Source organism: Bos indicus x Bos taurus, chromosome 18, assembly GCF_003369695.1.
Source record: "Bos indicus x Bos taurus breed Angus x Brahman F1 hybrid chromosome 18, Bos_hybrid_MaternalHap_v2.0, whole genome shotgun sequence".
Classification (NCBI taxonomy): domain Eukaryota; kingdom Metazoa; phylum Chordata; class Mammalia; order Artiodactyla; family Bovidae; genus Bos; species Bos indicus x Bos taurus.
In genome coordinates this window covers 25,704,161-25,719,630 of record NC_040093.1, presented here as the reverse complement: position 1 = coordinate 25,719,630, position 15,470 = coordinate 25,704,161, and the positions used below count along the sequence as shown (strand labels likewise).

Sequence of the window (15,470 nt, the reverse complement as noted above, 5' to 3'; positions counted from 1 at the left end):
ACACACCCAGGCCCAATTTGCAGTTGGTACATGTGAAGAGAACCCAACCCTTGGTGGGCAAATGTCCAATACTACTCTTTCAGTTTGGAAATTCCCATGGACTCTTTCCAGTGGACTCTTTTTCATGGACACTCCAGATTGTGAACCCCTGCTTTAAAGCAATGATTCTCCAAAAAATTATTTCACAGCCCATTATTCTTAAGGCAGATGACCCACAGACATCTACTTGACCCATACCCTTGAGTAAAAAGGAAAAACACTTGAAAACCTGATGTAATTAATAGAAGTATGTTTCATGAATCTTCTGTGAGACACAGCTAATTCCTTACCCGTGGGGCCCAAAGTCAAGTATACTGGCTAGGAGAGGTGAGCCCACAGACCCCGTAGAGGGTGCCTAAGGCCCTATATGAGTGGGCTGCCATCACCGCCCCCCCACTGCAAATGCAGAACATCACTGGCCCTCTTATCTGCCCCCAGGTTTCTCCCAAAAAGACCAGCTTAGCCAGGCCACGCTGCACACGCTCAGCACGGTGGACAGTGCCCTGGACCACTGGAACGAAACTTCCCTGCCACCCTTCTCTGTGGAGCCCATCTCGGGTATCGTGCCAGTGGGGAAGACTCAGAAGCTCAAAGTAAAATTCTCCCCACTGGAAGTTGGAGACTTCGAGAGCAATCTTTTCTGCCAGTAAGGAGACTCTCTCCTAACCCCTCTTCCGTCCCACCACGACCACCATTCTTTCACCCCAGCCCCATCTAGAGCCCCACACTACCACATTTCCCTCTGGAGAACGGGAGGAGTCTGGTCTTTTGTATTGTTCATCCACCCTCTGTGGACCCTGCCTCCTGCCCACCTGCCCCTTCCCAGCTACACACAGGATTCCACTGGGGCCACAGAATGGTGGGCAGCCAGCTGGGCCCCAGTCCTGGGCAAGCATGGCCTTGGAAAAGCTTTCCTTTACCTCTTCTGAGGCTCAGTTTCCTCCTATGTAAAATGCAAATAACAGTACCCACTCTGTAGAGTTGTGAAAACGAAATGAGCTAATTCAAGTGAAGAGCTTAGAACGGTGCCCGGCGCACAGTAAGTACAGTTAAGCATCCGGTGGTGGTGGTGACGGAGGAGGTGGGCCTGGAACATAGGAAGAGAGGAGCACATGGAGTCTAGGTCAGGTAAAGGAGAGCTGATCCAATAATATCTGGCAATGAAAGTCCCTGGGGGCTCCACGGAGGACACCTGCCTTAGAGGAAGTCTGTGACCCGTGGCATGGGGTGGCAGAGACCTACGTGAACCATAAGACCTGTGGAAAGCATGCAGTCACACCTGCAGAGACCCTTCCCACACCTGGGCCCCCTGAGCTCAGTGCTGGGGATAGAGGTCTGCTCACATCTCGTTCACCTTCTCCAGGGAGCTCAGGGTAGTTTTTTGTTTTGTTTTCTTAAGGATGCCTGGGTCCTTTTTCCTATCCCATTAGATGCCAATGAAAGAGCCCAGAGGGAAAGACTCTGTGCTGACTTTATAGCAGGGAGGTTTTCTCACCATTGGTAAAGGAAGTTAACTTGAGGCCAAAATAAGGCAAGCTGTTGTTCAGTCACTCGGTCGTGTCCGACTCTTTGCGACCCCATGGATTGCAGCACGCTAGGCTTCCCTGTCCTTTACCATCTCCTGGAGCTTGCTCAAACTCATGTCCATCGAGTTGGTGATGTCATCCAACCATCTCGTCCTCTGTTGACCCCTTCTCCTGCCTTCAATCTTTCCCAGCATCAGGGTCTTTTCTGAGGCACCCAGAAGGAACCAGAATTCAGGCTCCCTGTACTCAGCCCATGCATGTATTTATCCCTGTCACGATTAATTAGTGAATACCTACTATGTATCATGTATGCCTCAAGGCACTGCGGTTTTGTTGTCAACCAGACAGACCCATTCTCTGTGCTCATGGAGCTCACATTCTCGTGGGTGTCATATCCATTTCCAGCCATGAAAGCAAGAACTGATTAAAGAGTTAAAAATAGATCAAAATAACCTTATTCTCTCAGGATTCCTAACCTGCCACCCGGAGAGCATGGCCCAGTCCTGTCAGCCAAAGGGCGGAGCTCCCTGCCCATCTGCCATTTTGACCTGAAAGATTCAGACTACATCATTGGTCATCGGCGCAACCCAGACCTCCGAGGGCCTAGTGGTGGGGCTCTGGATCCAAACACCCGGGTGATTGAGTTCACCAGCGTGGGCATAGGAGGGAAGAATCTCCGGTGAGTGGTGTGGGTTTGCACTGCTAAGTCGCTTCAGTCGTTTCCGACTCTGTACGACCCCATAGACAGCAGCCCACCAGGTTCTGCCATCCCTGTGATTCTCCAGGCAAGAATACTGGAGTGGGCTGCCATTTCCTTCTCCAATGCATAAAAGTGAAAAATGAAAGTGAAGTCGCTCAGTCATGTCCAACTCTTAGCGACCCCATGGACTGCAACCTACCAGGCTCCTCCGTCCATGGGATTTTCCAGGCAAGAGTACTGGAGTGGGGTGCCATTGCCTTCTCCTGGGTTTGTACTAGTTGAGTTCATATCAGTTCATCTTTCTAAAAACCCGGAGGTAAAAATTCAGAGAGGCAAGCTAGACTGACAGCTAGAAGCACGCTTGCTATCCTAGGGGTTGACTTGAGAGAATTTTTCCAGTGAGGAAGTGGATTTCTGTCTCCTTAGTTTTGACACTCAGGAAATTTGAAAGACATAAAGCATGATCCCTGACCACCACCTAGACCACAGAGGATCACTGGGACAGAAGGGCCCTTGGTGGTGTTATTACTCCAAAGTCCAGAACTAGAGCCACACGTGGGACCCCCAAGTGAGATGCGGTTTTTGTTTCTACATAACGAAGTGGCCAAAACAGTTCTGATCCCCACATAAGGGGACTGTGCTAGGGAATAGTCTAGAAAGGTTTCTCTTAATCCGCAAGCCCCTCTCTCACTTTCTGCTGTCGCTTCTTCCCCTGGGGCAGGACCTTTACAATACTAAACCCAACCAGTAGCGCCTACGCCTTCTCCTGGGTCTCTGAAGAAATTGAAAGTCTCCAGAACCCTCCAGCCTTCACGTGCCTTACAGAGAAGGGCCTCATCCTCCCTGAAAAGAAAGCTGAGGTATGTGTGAATGGGGACCGCTCGACCCAGGGCTTTATTCATCCCATCCGCCTCTGCAGAGCAGGTGTGCTGCAGAGCGTGGGTAGAGTTAGGGAGAGCGGCCTGAGGCTGTGTCCGTCGACAAGTGTTTCTAGGGTGGTTACTGTGTGTTAGCCAGTCCTCGTGAACAGGACAAAGCTGAGCCATCTTGGTTGGCCGTGGAGAGACAGAAGTTTTAAAAATTGATATTTCAAAAGCAAGGACAAGAGAGCTGGACACCAGTGCCTGGGGACTCTAGGACTCATGCAGTAGCAAGGAGCCGAGTTATTTTTGTCCAGGGACTGACAGCCGTGAGAGAACAGAGATGTATCTTTACTTGGTCAGGCCAAAGGGCAAAAGAGAACAGCAGAGTCATGTCCCACGATTGAATCCTAATGTCTACACAGTGATTTAGAGTAGAGGGTCAGATTTAAAGAAATACAATCTTGCTGGCCAAAGCAGCTCTGTGGGCCCCGTGTCCTATAAATTCTACAGAGAATATTGGGGGCAGAAATAAATCCATGAGACAAAGATTACGAATTGAGATGCCTTCAGAAAGATCATAAAAATGGAGAGCACAGGCCAAGGGTCAATGACAGGGAATGGTGGGCACCAGGGTTGGCTGGCCACAGTGCTTCTCTGGCGACAAATCACCACACACAGCAGTGAGCCCAGGGTTGCCAGTTCTCCCGAACTTTTCAGGAAAATTCCGAATTCTACCTGAATCTTTCCATTTTTACATGCTATCCCAAGACATGGCAGCCTAGCCAGCAGAGCCTTAGAAATAGAAATGAGCGAGGCAGATGCCCTTAGAAATACTTGGTGGACTGGGCACACAGACATGGATGTTACTGGTACAGCCAAACTTACGTGCCCTTACAAAGACAGGGGAGAGGAAGTGATGACCTGGTAATGTCACCTGGCACAGCCCCAGGGCTGGCATGCCTTTAAGGTACGTGGGGCGCACACACGGAAGCGCCTCTAACCACCGTGCTCCAAACTGTCTTCTTAGGTCATCTTCCAGTTCACACCTTCCCATCTGGACATCTCAGAGGCGTTCTGGACTTTCTTAATCCCCGAGCACAACATTACAGTCCCTTTCCTGCTGGTAGGCAAAGCCACTGACCCTCTCATCAATTTGGACAAGTCACATATCAACTTCAGTTGTCTCCTCATTGGTAAGGCTGCCCCGCTGGTTTGTATATTTTAGAGTTGGCATGACCTGTGGGGGAGGGGTGTTCCCCCTAGCAGGGGAACTCTTCCTGGTATCTTCTAGAAGCATGTCAGAGGGCCTCTTTTTGCTATTCACAGGGCCACAGAATATTTAACTTCTCAATCTAATTTCCATCAAGTGTCTTCTAAACCCACACACTAATAACCTAAGAACATTGGGGGAGCTTGCTGCAGAGCCTACTTGGAAGATTCCCTTGGGGTCTGGATTGACTAGTTTATCCCCAGAGCCCCATACTAGCCCCATCCTACTTGCATGTGCCCCCAGACTGTGGCCCACAGTGGTCACACCCCTCTGCCATCCTTTCACACTCTTGCCCAGTTCAGCAAATATTGTTGAGCCCCACATGGGAGCCAGGCACTCCTCTGTGAGCTGGGAATACAGAGGACAAAGCCCATGTCCTGATCTTCATGATGGTTACATTCTAGTAGCAGGAAGCAGGCGACCAAGAAATGAGAAGGTGAAATATGTAGCAGGTCAGGTGTGGATAAGTGTTCCAAAGAATAAAATAGAGTCGGGGGAAAAGGAGTGCCAGCGGGCAGTGGGAAGGTGACATTTGGGCAGAGACTTGAAATAAAGGAAATGATGGACAAGTCCCCCTATAATACTGTGACGCTGTCACATGGATGTGATGGTGTGTGTGTGTGTGTGTGTGTGTGTGTGAGAAGTACAACCCAAGTCAGAGGATTTGTTTTAGTAATTCATTAGGCTAGTTATAAAAGTAGAATTCTTTATAAGTCAATCAATGTGGTGTTGTATAAGGAAAAATATAATAATCACTGCCCGCCTCCCTCATTTTTCCCTTTCCATCAGAGGAAACCATTGTGAACCGTATGGTGTGTATTATTTCCATACATTTCTTACACTGATACATATAATAGATAGGAGGAGATTGTGGCATTAATCAGGTTTTGAACAAGTAAGTGGGCAATGTAGCATAAGAATAATAAGAAGACAATTTAGGAATGCAATGGTGGTGCATTTCAATATAATTATTACATCACCAGATTAAAGAAGAACCAGGTATTGGCATATACCAGAGTCATTGCCAAAAATTCAGCAGACATTCTCAACAAAAACTCTAGTAGTAAAATGGGAATAGAGGGGAAAAAACTTGAATAAAGATTAACCAAAATCAAGAGGCAAATATTACCTGGTAATAAACCACTGAAGTCACTTCAGTTAAAGTCAGGAATTAGGCAAGAATGGTCACTGTCACTGTCATTATTGGACACTTGGTTAGTGATTTTAGCAAGTACAATAAAATAAGAAAATTAAATAATTGGCATAAACATTGGGAAAAAAGAGACAAAATTATCTCATTATGCTATTGCTAATGACAGCATACACAGATAAGCTCAAGAGACTCTAGAGAAAAGCAAAACAAACTTCTAGAATCAGCAGGATAATTTAGGAAGTGGCTGTTTGCAAGTCGTATGCAAAAATCAATGGTTTCTCTTTCTTTTAGCAATAAGCAGCTAGAAACAAACAGAAAATTCCGTTCAATACTGATATGACCTATATAATAGCTAGGGATAAATGTAACAAGAAAAGCACAGGACCTATATGAATAAAACTATAAAATGTTATTAAAATGCCCTCAAGCAAAATCTGAACATTTGTCCATTCTCCCAAAAATTAAATACAAATTTAATCAAGTTCTCAATAAAATCCCAGCTAGTGTTGTCTAAGAAAACACAGGATGCACAGTTTAATTTGAATTTCAGATAACAAGGAATGATTGTTTAGTATAAATATGTCCCGTGCAATATTTGGGACATACTTATACTAAAAAAAATTGTTTACTAAACCTGGCAACCTTAATCCTAAAGGATTGAGTTAAGGGCAGAATTTGGTAAAGTGATTCTAAAGTTTATGTAGAAAAATAAATGCTCCACAGTAGTCAAGGAAAGTAAGAAAAAGGAAGCTAGCGATAAGAGACACGTTGGTCAGGGCCCTGTCAGGACACCCATGACACACCTGAAATTTAATTCAAGTGAGTCCGACGCACAGATGATTCATAGAGATATGGCAGAGCAGAGGGGCCTGCAAGCCCCCATTAACAAAAGCAGGAAGGCATTGAGTCTAAAGGAGCAAGCAGGATCCCAGGAGAGCTACAACCCAGGCTGAGTGGCCACCTACGAGGAGCAGACAGTTGATGGGGTACAGTTTTAGAAGGAAAAGCTGGAGCGCCTTGAGAGGAAGAACACTTGTAGAGTAAAAAGAAGGAAGAGAGGTAGCCAAAGGCTGAGGAGCTTGGCAGAGGGAAGAAAAGAAGCTGGAGAATCCCTTCTAAGCAGGCTTCCTCTCGCTTGCTGAGGTGCGTCAGGAGCAGGCACGAGGCCTCCTCTGAGGGTAGTGTTTCCTCCTCAGGCCGGGAAGCCAGGGAGACTGTGAAGATCATCAACAAGGAGGAGCAGGAGTTCCATTTTGCCTTCCAGGACACCTCCCGGTATTCTGAAGCTTTCAGCAACAGCCTGGTTGTATGTCCCATGGAAGGCTGGGTCCCCCCACTGTCCAGGTAAAAGAAAGGAAGCCCCTAGGACTGCCCTTGCCCAATGGCAGGGGTCTCAGGCCTACGAGCCGGGAGAATCAGGTTCCTTTAGAGTGCCCCGTCTCTGAAGTCTCTCCCAACTCTAAAATTTGGAGCTTCCCAGTTGAAGCTAGTGGTAAAGAACCCACTTGCCAGTTTAGGAGACAGAAGAGATGTGGGTTTGATCCCTGGGTCAAGAAGATCTCCTGGAGGAGGGCATGGCAACCCTTTCCAGTATTCTTGCCTGGAGAATCCCATAGACAGAGGAGCCTGGCGGGCTATAGTCCATAGCGTCACAAAGAGTCAGATACTACTGAAGCAACTTAGCAGAGTGTCCCATCTCTGAAGTCTCTGCCAACTCTAAAATTGAGACATTACAGTTCCATCTCTGTCCTGCTTATCCCCTGTTGATAATTTTCATGATGAGTCGTAGAACACTGAGAACTTTAAGCACTTTTTCTCAGTATTTTCTTATGTTTATATTCTTCTCCACACTGTCCACTGTGTTTGTGAATCCCTAAAGCAGTGGCCTGCCGTGCCTGGAAAATTCACCCTGATTTGGAGTTAGGCTGCCTTCCCCTCCTAGTGCATGTTGATCCATGGGGCTTATCTTCTTCAGCTTCTTTAACAGATTGGTCTAGTTACCCAATCTGCTGTCGTCTTCCCCAACCAGGTTCCCAATTGATATTTTCTTCACACCGAAGAAAGAAGGAGATGTGAACTTTAATTTGATCTGCAATGTGAAAAAGAAAGCCCACCCTCTGACCTTAAATGTCAAGGCTGAGGGCTACTCTGTGAACGTGGAGGTCAAATGCAAGGACAGGAACGGCTCCGTCACTCTCCTGACTCCCAACCAGACTACCATTGTCAACTTCTATGAGGTAAAGGTGTGAGAGGGCCCTGCTCTCTCTGCTTCCACACTGGCTGGGAAAAGCAGTGCATGCGAGCATTCGAAGAAGCTCTGTTTCAAACGCCAGGGAGATCAGGAGAACAGAAACAAACCAGCAGCAGCTCCAAACCAGACTGTGTATGGCTCTGATGCGAAAAGAAAGCTTTTCGCATGATATGATAAGAAAGCTTTTCTTATTTTACTTTTCAGGGGGCAGAGAGATGGTAGGGAAGGGGAAGAATGCTTATCTTAAACATACAGGAAGGAGGTTTTGCTACCTCCTAAGTGATCTCTAAGAATTCAGCTGTCATCTTCCTCTTCAGATAGGAAGGACTCCAGCACTTTGTAGCTCCTGCTGGACTCTGGCTGCATTATGCTAATGATACTCACTCAGCTCACTAACACCATGGGTTGTCACTGCTTCCCAAAGGGTATTTCCCCCAACACGTTACATACCCTGACTCCAGAGAAGGGAACCATGGTTTGCACTCACTCAACATACAGCTCTGTTCTCCCTCAGGTGGAATTGAATGAGTGTGTCCAGTGTGAATTCAGCTTTATCAACACTGGAAAGTTCAACTTCAGCTTCCAGGCAGAGCTGTCTGGCCCCAGATCCCTGCTACAGTACTTGGAATTTTCACCCACCGACGGCAGTGTGGACGTGGGGCAGAGTGCACACGCCTCCCTGTCTTTCCGGCCATTAAAGAAATGTGTCTTGAAGGGTCTGGAACTCAAAATCAAGGTGAGGCATTTAACATTGTCCGACACTGAATGCACTCACAGCATTCTGTCTTGAGAACTGTGTCCGATGTCCACCCTTAGCTGCAAGGCAGGATGGGAAGTCAAGCATGTTTCCCAGGCAAGTTGGCAGCCAATCGGAGTCCTGCTAATGAGGAAGCCCCAGGAAGCAGATGTTGGGTGGGAACTGACAGGTCTCTGCATACCCCTCTGCCTTTGAGCTGAATTATTGCTGCAATGATTCAAGAGCCAATGTGGGGCCTGGTTGCAGAATCATCCACCTTGGTTTCCTTAAAGAAACTTAGAGCCTGAATCAGAATCTCTGAATCAGAATCTCTGTAGAGATTCTGCACATGGAGTCCTGGGACCTGAATTCTTTTAAAGCACCTGACTGCTTCCCTCCTTCACCTGAGGGTGTAAGGGCCCTTTTCTCTCACTTCTCCCTGTCATCTCTACTGGACATTCTCTCCCCGACAGATCAGCCACGGTCCAACATTTACATGCACCATCTCAGGCTTTGCTGTGAGCCCAGCTGTCCATTTCTCCTTCACCAGCTACAACTTTGGCACCTGCTTCATCTACCAAGCTGGCATGCCCCCATACAAGCAAACCCTGCTTGTCACAAACAAGGAGGAGACAGCTATGAGGTAAGCAGACTTCCCAGAGCTTCCAGATGATTCTGCCACTCCTGCGGGTCCTACAGCCTCCACACAGCTGAGGTCCTGCCAAGACAGAGAAAAGATTATAAGAGAGCCTCTAGCACAGATGGGCATGAATCCTGAGTATCTTTTCCTCACTTCTAATACTGATATTTGGATAGCCATGAACTACTCTGCTTAAAAAAAAAAAAATCCTCTTCTGGAAGTGAGGAGGACAATGCCAGGTGACCTGACAAGAGGCTTGATGACTTGCTTTTATTTTCCCCACATAATAAATGTGGGAACTCAGATTTGGAGAGTTAAAAAGTTAATTTCTTGGGCGAGTGACCTGGCAATAAAAGGCAGATCTATACTGAGCTTTGGAGAAGGCAATGGCAACCCACTCCAGTGTTCTTGCCTGGAGATTCCCAGGGATGGGGGAGCCTGGTGGGCTGCCGTCTATGGGGTCGCACAGAGTCGGACACGACTGAAGTGACTTAGCAGCAGCAGCAGCATACTGAGCCTTAGCCCTCTGATTCAAATCCAGCCTCTCTGTACCATCCCTGTGTCGAATGTTCCAATCCAGATTTCTGGGCCCTATTCCGGACCTAACAAAACAGAATCTCCAGAGACAGGCCCAGAGACCTGTGTTTATTAAAAGTTCTCTAGATCAGTGTGCTGCAATTGAACTGAAACTTCAGTTTCAGAAAAATTGTCTATCTGCAGTGTCCAATATGGCGGCCTGTAGCTACATGTGGTTATGGAGCCCTTGAAATGTGCCTAACGCCACCAAGGAACAGGATTTTTTATTTTAATTAATTTTAATTTAATAGCCACATGTCTAGTGGCTACCATATCAAATATCAAATAGCACAGGTTCAAATCCCAGTTCTTCCCTAGCTGTGTGACCTCAAGAAATTTTTTTTGCCTTTTTTTTTTAAATTAATTTTTATTGGAGCATAGTTGTTTTACAATGTTGTATTGGTTTCTGCTGTATAGCAAAGTAAATCAACTGTATGTGTACATACATCCCCTCTGTTTTGGATTTCCTCCCCATTCAGATCCCTGCAGAGCATTTAATGTAGCTCCTTGTGCTATACGGAAGGTTCTCGTTGGTTACGTTTTATATATAGTAGTGTGTATATGTCCATCTCAATCTCCCAATTCATCCCACCCACCCTTTCCTCCTTTGGTATCCATTTTTGTTCTCCACATTTGTGTCTCTGTTTCCACTTTGCAAAAAATGTTCATCAGCATCATTTTTCTAGATTCCACATATAATATATGATTTTTTTTTCTCTTTCTGTATGACAGTCTCTAGGTCCATCCACATTTCTGCAAAGGGCACAGTTTCGTTCCTTTTTATGACTGAGTAATATTCCATTGTACCTATGTACCACATCTTCTCTATCCGTCCCTCTGTTGATGGGCATTTAGGTTGCTTCCAGGTCCTAGCTATTGTACGTAGTGCTGCTATGAATGTTGGGGTGCTTGTGTCTATTTGTTTTTTTTTTTAAGTCCTTATTGAATTTTTCACAGTATTGCTTCTGTTTTATGTTTTGGTTTTTTGGCCATGAGAAATGTGGGGTCTTAGCTCCCTGGCCATTAATGAAGTCTGCACCCCCTGCGCTGGAAGGCGAAGTCTTTTAACCGCTGGACTGCTAGGGAAGTCCCTATCTTTTTGAATTACGGTTTCTCCGTATCTATGCATAGGCGTCCTATGGTAGACCCATTTCTGGGTCATATGGGTAGTTCTATTTTTGGATTTTTAAGGAACCTCTATTCTGTTCTCCATAGTGGCTGTATAAATTTACATTCCCACCAACAGTGTAAGAGTTCCCTTTTCTCCACACCCTATTCAGCATTTATTGTTCGTATTATTTTTTGATGATGGATATTCTGACCAGTGTGAGGTGATACCTCATTGTAGTTTTTTTTTTTTTAATTTTATTTTATTTTTAAACTTTACATAATTGTATTAGTTTTGCCAAATCTCATTGTAGTTTTGATTTGCACTTCTCTAATAATTAATGATGTTGAGCATCTTTTCATGTGTTGTTGGCCATCTGTATGTCTTCTTTGGAGAAATATCTATTTAGGTCTTCAACCCATTTTTTGATTGGGTTTTTTTTTTTTTTTTAATTGAACTGCATGAGCTGTTTGTATACTTTGGAGACTAATAATCCCTTGTCTGTTGCTTAATTTGCGAATATATGCTCCCATTCTGACGGTTGTCTTTTCATCTTATTTAGGGTTTCATTTACTGTGCAAGAGTTTTTAAGTTTAATTAGGTCCCATTTGTTTATTTTTGTTTTTATTTTCGTTACTCTGGGAGGTGGGTCAAAAAAGATCTTGCTATAGTTCATGTCAAAGAGTGTTCTTCCTGTGTTTTCCTCTAGAGTTTTATAGCATCCAGCCTTGCATTTAGGTCTTTATAAACTCTCCGTGCCGCCGTCTCCTTGCCTGCAGTGGGGGATGATAATAGTACCTCCCCATGGGTTATTAGGAGGATTCATGAGCTCATTTAGAGAGAGTACTTAGTGCCTGGAACATAGGAAATGCTCGGCTATTTTTGTCTGCGGCTACTTTTGTGGCAGTGATACCGGTGGTGATGACGATTCTCCCGAATGTTACATTACAGGAGTATCGTGTAATTTTAAATACGAATTTAAAATCTTATCTGCCTATATTCCTTCTTGCCTAATTTAATTGAATCTGACTCTTACTTTGTCTTAGGCATTATACTCTATTTACTGCCTTAGCTAGAGTCCTTCTCTAAATAACTTGGAAGACAGACGAGGAGGGATTGTAATGGAGGTCTAGGTGCCTCCCACCCACAGATGCAGGAGGGTGGACGTGATCTTTGAAGGTCCCTTCTAGTTGAGCTATTAGTAATAATAATAACAAGAGCTCACCTCTAGAATGTTTCCTCTGTGCCTGTAGTGGCTGATTTAGTCACTTTATCTCGTTTAATCCTCACAACAGCTTCATGAGAAAGAGGTCGCTACTCTCATTTTACAGATGAGGCAACAGGGACCCAGACAGGCTGAGTAACTGTCCTCAGGCCACATGGAAGTTGGGGCTGGAGTCTGGGTCCACACTCTTGTCTGACTCTGGACATATCCTCCTCCCCACCGTGCTTTGCCACCCAGTTACTCCAGGAAGTGCACCCTTCGTCTAGGAAGCTACCACACATGAGCTGCGTTATCAAGGAAGAGAGGGTGAGAGAGTGAAAGGAGCCCTGGGTAAAAGGTCCTGAGACTGCCTTTGAGGCCTGGTTCTGCCAAGGTCTCAGGATGTGATCTGGGGGAAGTGACTCAGTCGTGCCCAGGAGACTGTAGGCTGGACCACTGCTGCAGTCCCTTCCAGCCCTGAAATTCCAACTCCAGGACAACACGGCAGGACATCCCGCAGTGGGTCCAGCTCAGAGAAGCAAGGGGCTCATTCCCTCTATGTCAGCCATTCGAGAGCTCACACAGCTTCCTTCTGATTTCCTCCAGCTTGGATTGTTTGTACACCAACACCAGCCACCTCGAGGTGAACTTCCGAGTCGATGTGATAAAGCCAGGAAAGACACTGGAGATCCCCATCATCTTTTATCCTCGAGAAACTATCAGTTATCGAGAACTCATCCCCTTTGAAATCAATGGGCTCTCACAGCAAGTAGTTGAAATCAAAGGGAAAGGAACGGAAATGAAGGTGAGCGACAGCTGGGGGGATCATCGGGCTTGGCACCACCCCCCTTGCCCTTCTCAGCCACCTTGCCCACCCGAGCCCACACTCCTCCGACTCCATGTCTCCTGCCCCCTGGCTGCTCTGTCAGAGGTCAGCCAGTCCCATCAAGACAGATCAGACCCAAGAGAACCACATAGATCTCGCCAGTACCAAATGTTCCCGTATCAAAGGACATAAGTAACCACAGGCACTGCAGAACCATTCTTTTTCTTGGAGAAGTTTGAGACTATCAGATGCAGTATCCCAAGCAAGTCCTCTTCCTCCCACATGAGAGCACGTAGTGTTTTCAGGTTACAGTCAAGGTTTGTGTGAAGCACTGTATGCAGACGTAAGTTTCAGTTATGGGCCATCGTTCCCTAAGACCACATAGACTGACATTCTGCAGCCAGCCCCAACTCCCAGGATCCCGTCTGACTGAGGGCCTTCCTTCTAACCAGGTGCTCCTGGCAGGAAGGGGATGGTCTGGTTCTACCACTTATCCTTTCTTCCCCATGTCCAGTATACATTTCACGTGTCTGTCTGGTGGGAGTTTTTGCATTTATTAGGCAGTTTCAGAAGACTGAAGACCTTCTGCAATCCTCAGCAATGCATGGGACATTTCAGCAACCAAGAGGAAATGGGAGGGGTGTGTTCCTGGCATCCTTTCCATCAATCCCGGGGAGCCACAGGATCGGGCCACCTGGTGTGTCTCACCCAAGCCAGTGGCGGGGTCTCTTCTGATGTCGTGGTTCCTTTCATGTGTTCATTCATTCACTCGCTCAGCACTCATTTATGTCAGGTGCTTTCAGGAGACTTAAACGAGTTCTCTGACCTCCAGGAGCTTACCCGCTGGGGCCAGAGACTCTCACCTTTGTAGACAACATGGAAGCCTGCGGGCGGGATGGACAGAGCCCATCTTTCCGTTAGGGGGAGGGGCGCTGCTTACTGACTGGTCAAGCGACAGTGACTCGTGGGCGCTGTTTCTGTGGGTCACACCATCCCAGAGGGCAAGGCCCAGCCTGATCTCAGCCTCATGCAGGCCAGCACTTTGATCAGGGCTCTAGATGGGGACTTTAAGGTGTACCTGTTTTTCCCACCTCTGCTGCCATGGTCATCTCTCTCTCTTCACGGCTCTGTCTCCTGCCCTCTCCACAGAGGAGCGAGCCAGGGCACACTCACATGATACCCATCTGATGGGAGCACTCCAGGCTACACTGGCTTCCCAGTTCTCCCAGAAAAACACTCGATCCCCCTCCAAACTATCTTCCTGTGTTCCCCACCTCGCTCCCAGCCACAGGCCTGACCAGGCCACTCCCTCCAGCTCGGGGCCTTGCCGCAGCTTGTCTCCTCCTTTGGGGTGCAGCCCCATGCCACCCTGACTTAAATCCAGATGCTACCCTTCCAGCAGCTCCCCGTGTGAGCATGCCTTCCTCAGGGAGGCCTCCCTCACCCTCAGACTGGCTCAACCCTTTGTACCCCAAGGCTTTCCTTCTTAACGTCTTTGAACCCAGCTGTAAGTATGTAATTGTGCAACAAGTTGTTTAGTGCACATTTTATGCGCATAAATGTTTGTTGAGTGAGTGAAGGCGAAGGCCCATCCAGTGTGAAGAATGAGGGACACAGGAAGAGAGGGAACCACCCTTGCCTCACTAGGGTCAGTTCAGTTCAGTCGCTCAGTCGTGTCCGACTCTTTGTGACACCATGAATCACAGTACGCCAGGCCTCCCTGACCATCACCAACTCCCAGAGTTCACTCAGACTCACGTCCATCCAGTCAGTGATGCCATCCAGCCATCTCATCCTCTGTCGTCCCCTTCTCCTCCTACCCCAATCCCTTCCAGCATCAGAGTCTTTTCCAGTGAGTCAACTCTTCGCATGAGGTGGCCAAAGTATTGGAGTTTCAGCTTTAGCATCATTCCTTCCAAAGAAATCCCAGGGCTGATCTCCTTCAGAATGGACTGGTTGGATCTCCTTGCAGTCCAAGGGACTCTGAAGAGTCTTCTCCAACACCACAGTTCAAAAGCATCAATTCTTTGGCGCTCAGCTTTCTTCACAGTCCAACTCTCACATCCATACATGACCAGTGGAAAAACCATAGCCTTGACTAGACGGACCTTTGTTGGCAAAGTAATGTCTCTGCTTTTGAATATGCTATCTAGGTTGGTCATAACTTTCCTCCCAAGGAGTAAGCGTCTTTTAATTTCATGGCTGCAGTCACCATCTGCAGTGATTTCGGAGCCCCAAAAAATAAAGTCTGACACTGTTTCCACTGTTTCCCCATCTATTTCCCATGAAGTGATGGGACTGGATGCCATGATCTTCGTTTTCTGAATGTTGAGCTTTAAGCCAACTTTTTCACTGTCCACTTTCACTTTCATCAAGAGGCTTTTTAGTTCCTCTTCACTTTCTGCCATAAGGGTGGTGTCATCTGCATATCTGAGGTTATTGATATTTCTCCCGGCAATCTTGATTCCAGCTTGTGCTTCTTCCAGCCCAGCGTTTCTAATGATGTACTCTGCATAGAAGTTAAATAAGCAGGGTGACAATATACAGCCTTGATGTACTCCTTTTCCTATTTGGAACC

The 15,470-nt window shown here is 46.8% G+C and overlaps 1 protein-coding gene across 1 annotated transcript in view; it reads left to right on the top strand.

The window, feature by feature from the left end:
• HYDIN (HYDIN, axonemal central pair apparatus protein) overlaps window positions 1-15,470 on the top strand; it is a 347,261-nt gene that overhangs the window by 315,507 nt on the left and 16,284 nt on the right. The window contains 9 exon segments of the mRNA XM_027516055.1: window positions 478-685; window positions 2,032-2,244; window positions 2,987-3,125; window positions 4,156-4,321; window positions 6,748-6,895; window positions 7,581-7,788; window positions 8,317-8,538; window positions 9,012-9,181; window positions 12,673-12,871. Of these exon segments, the coding sequence (XP_027371856.1) occupies window positions 478-685; window positions 2,032-2,244; window positions 2,987-3,125; window positions 4,156-4,321; window positions 6,748-6,895; window positions 7,581-7,788; window positions 8,317-8,538; window positions 9,012-9,181; window positions 12,673-12,871 (1,673 nt within the window).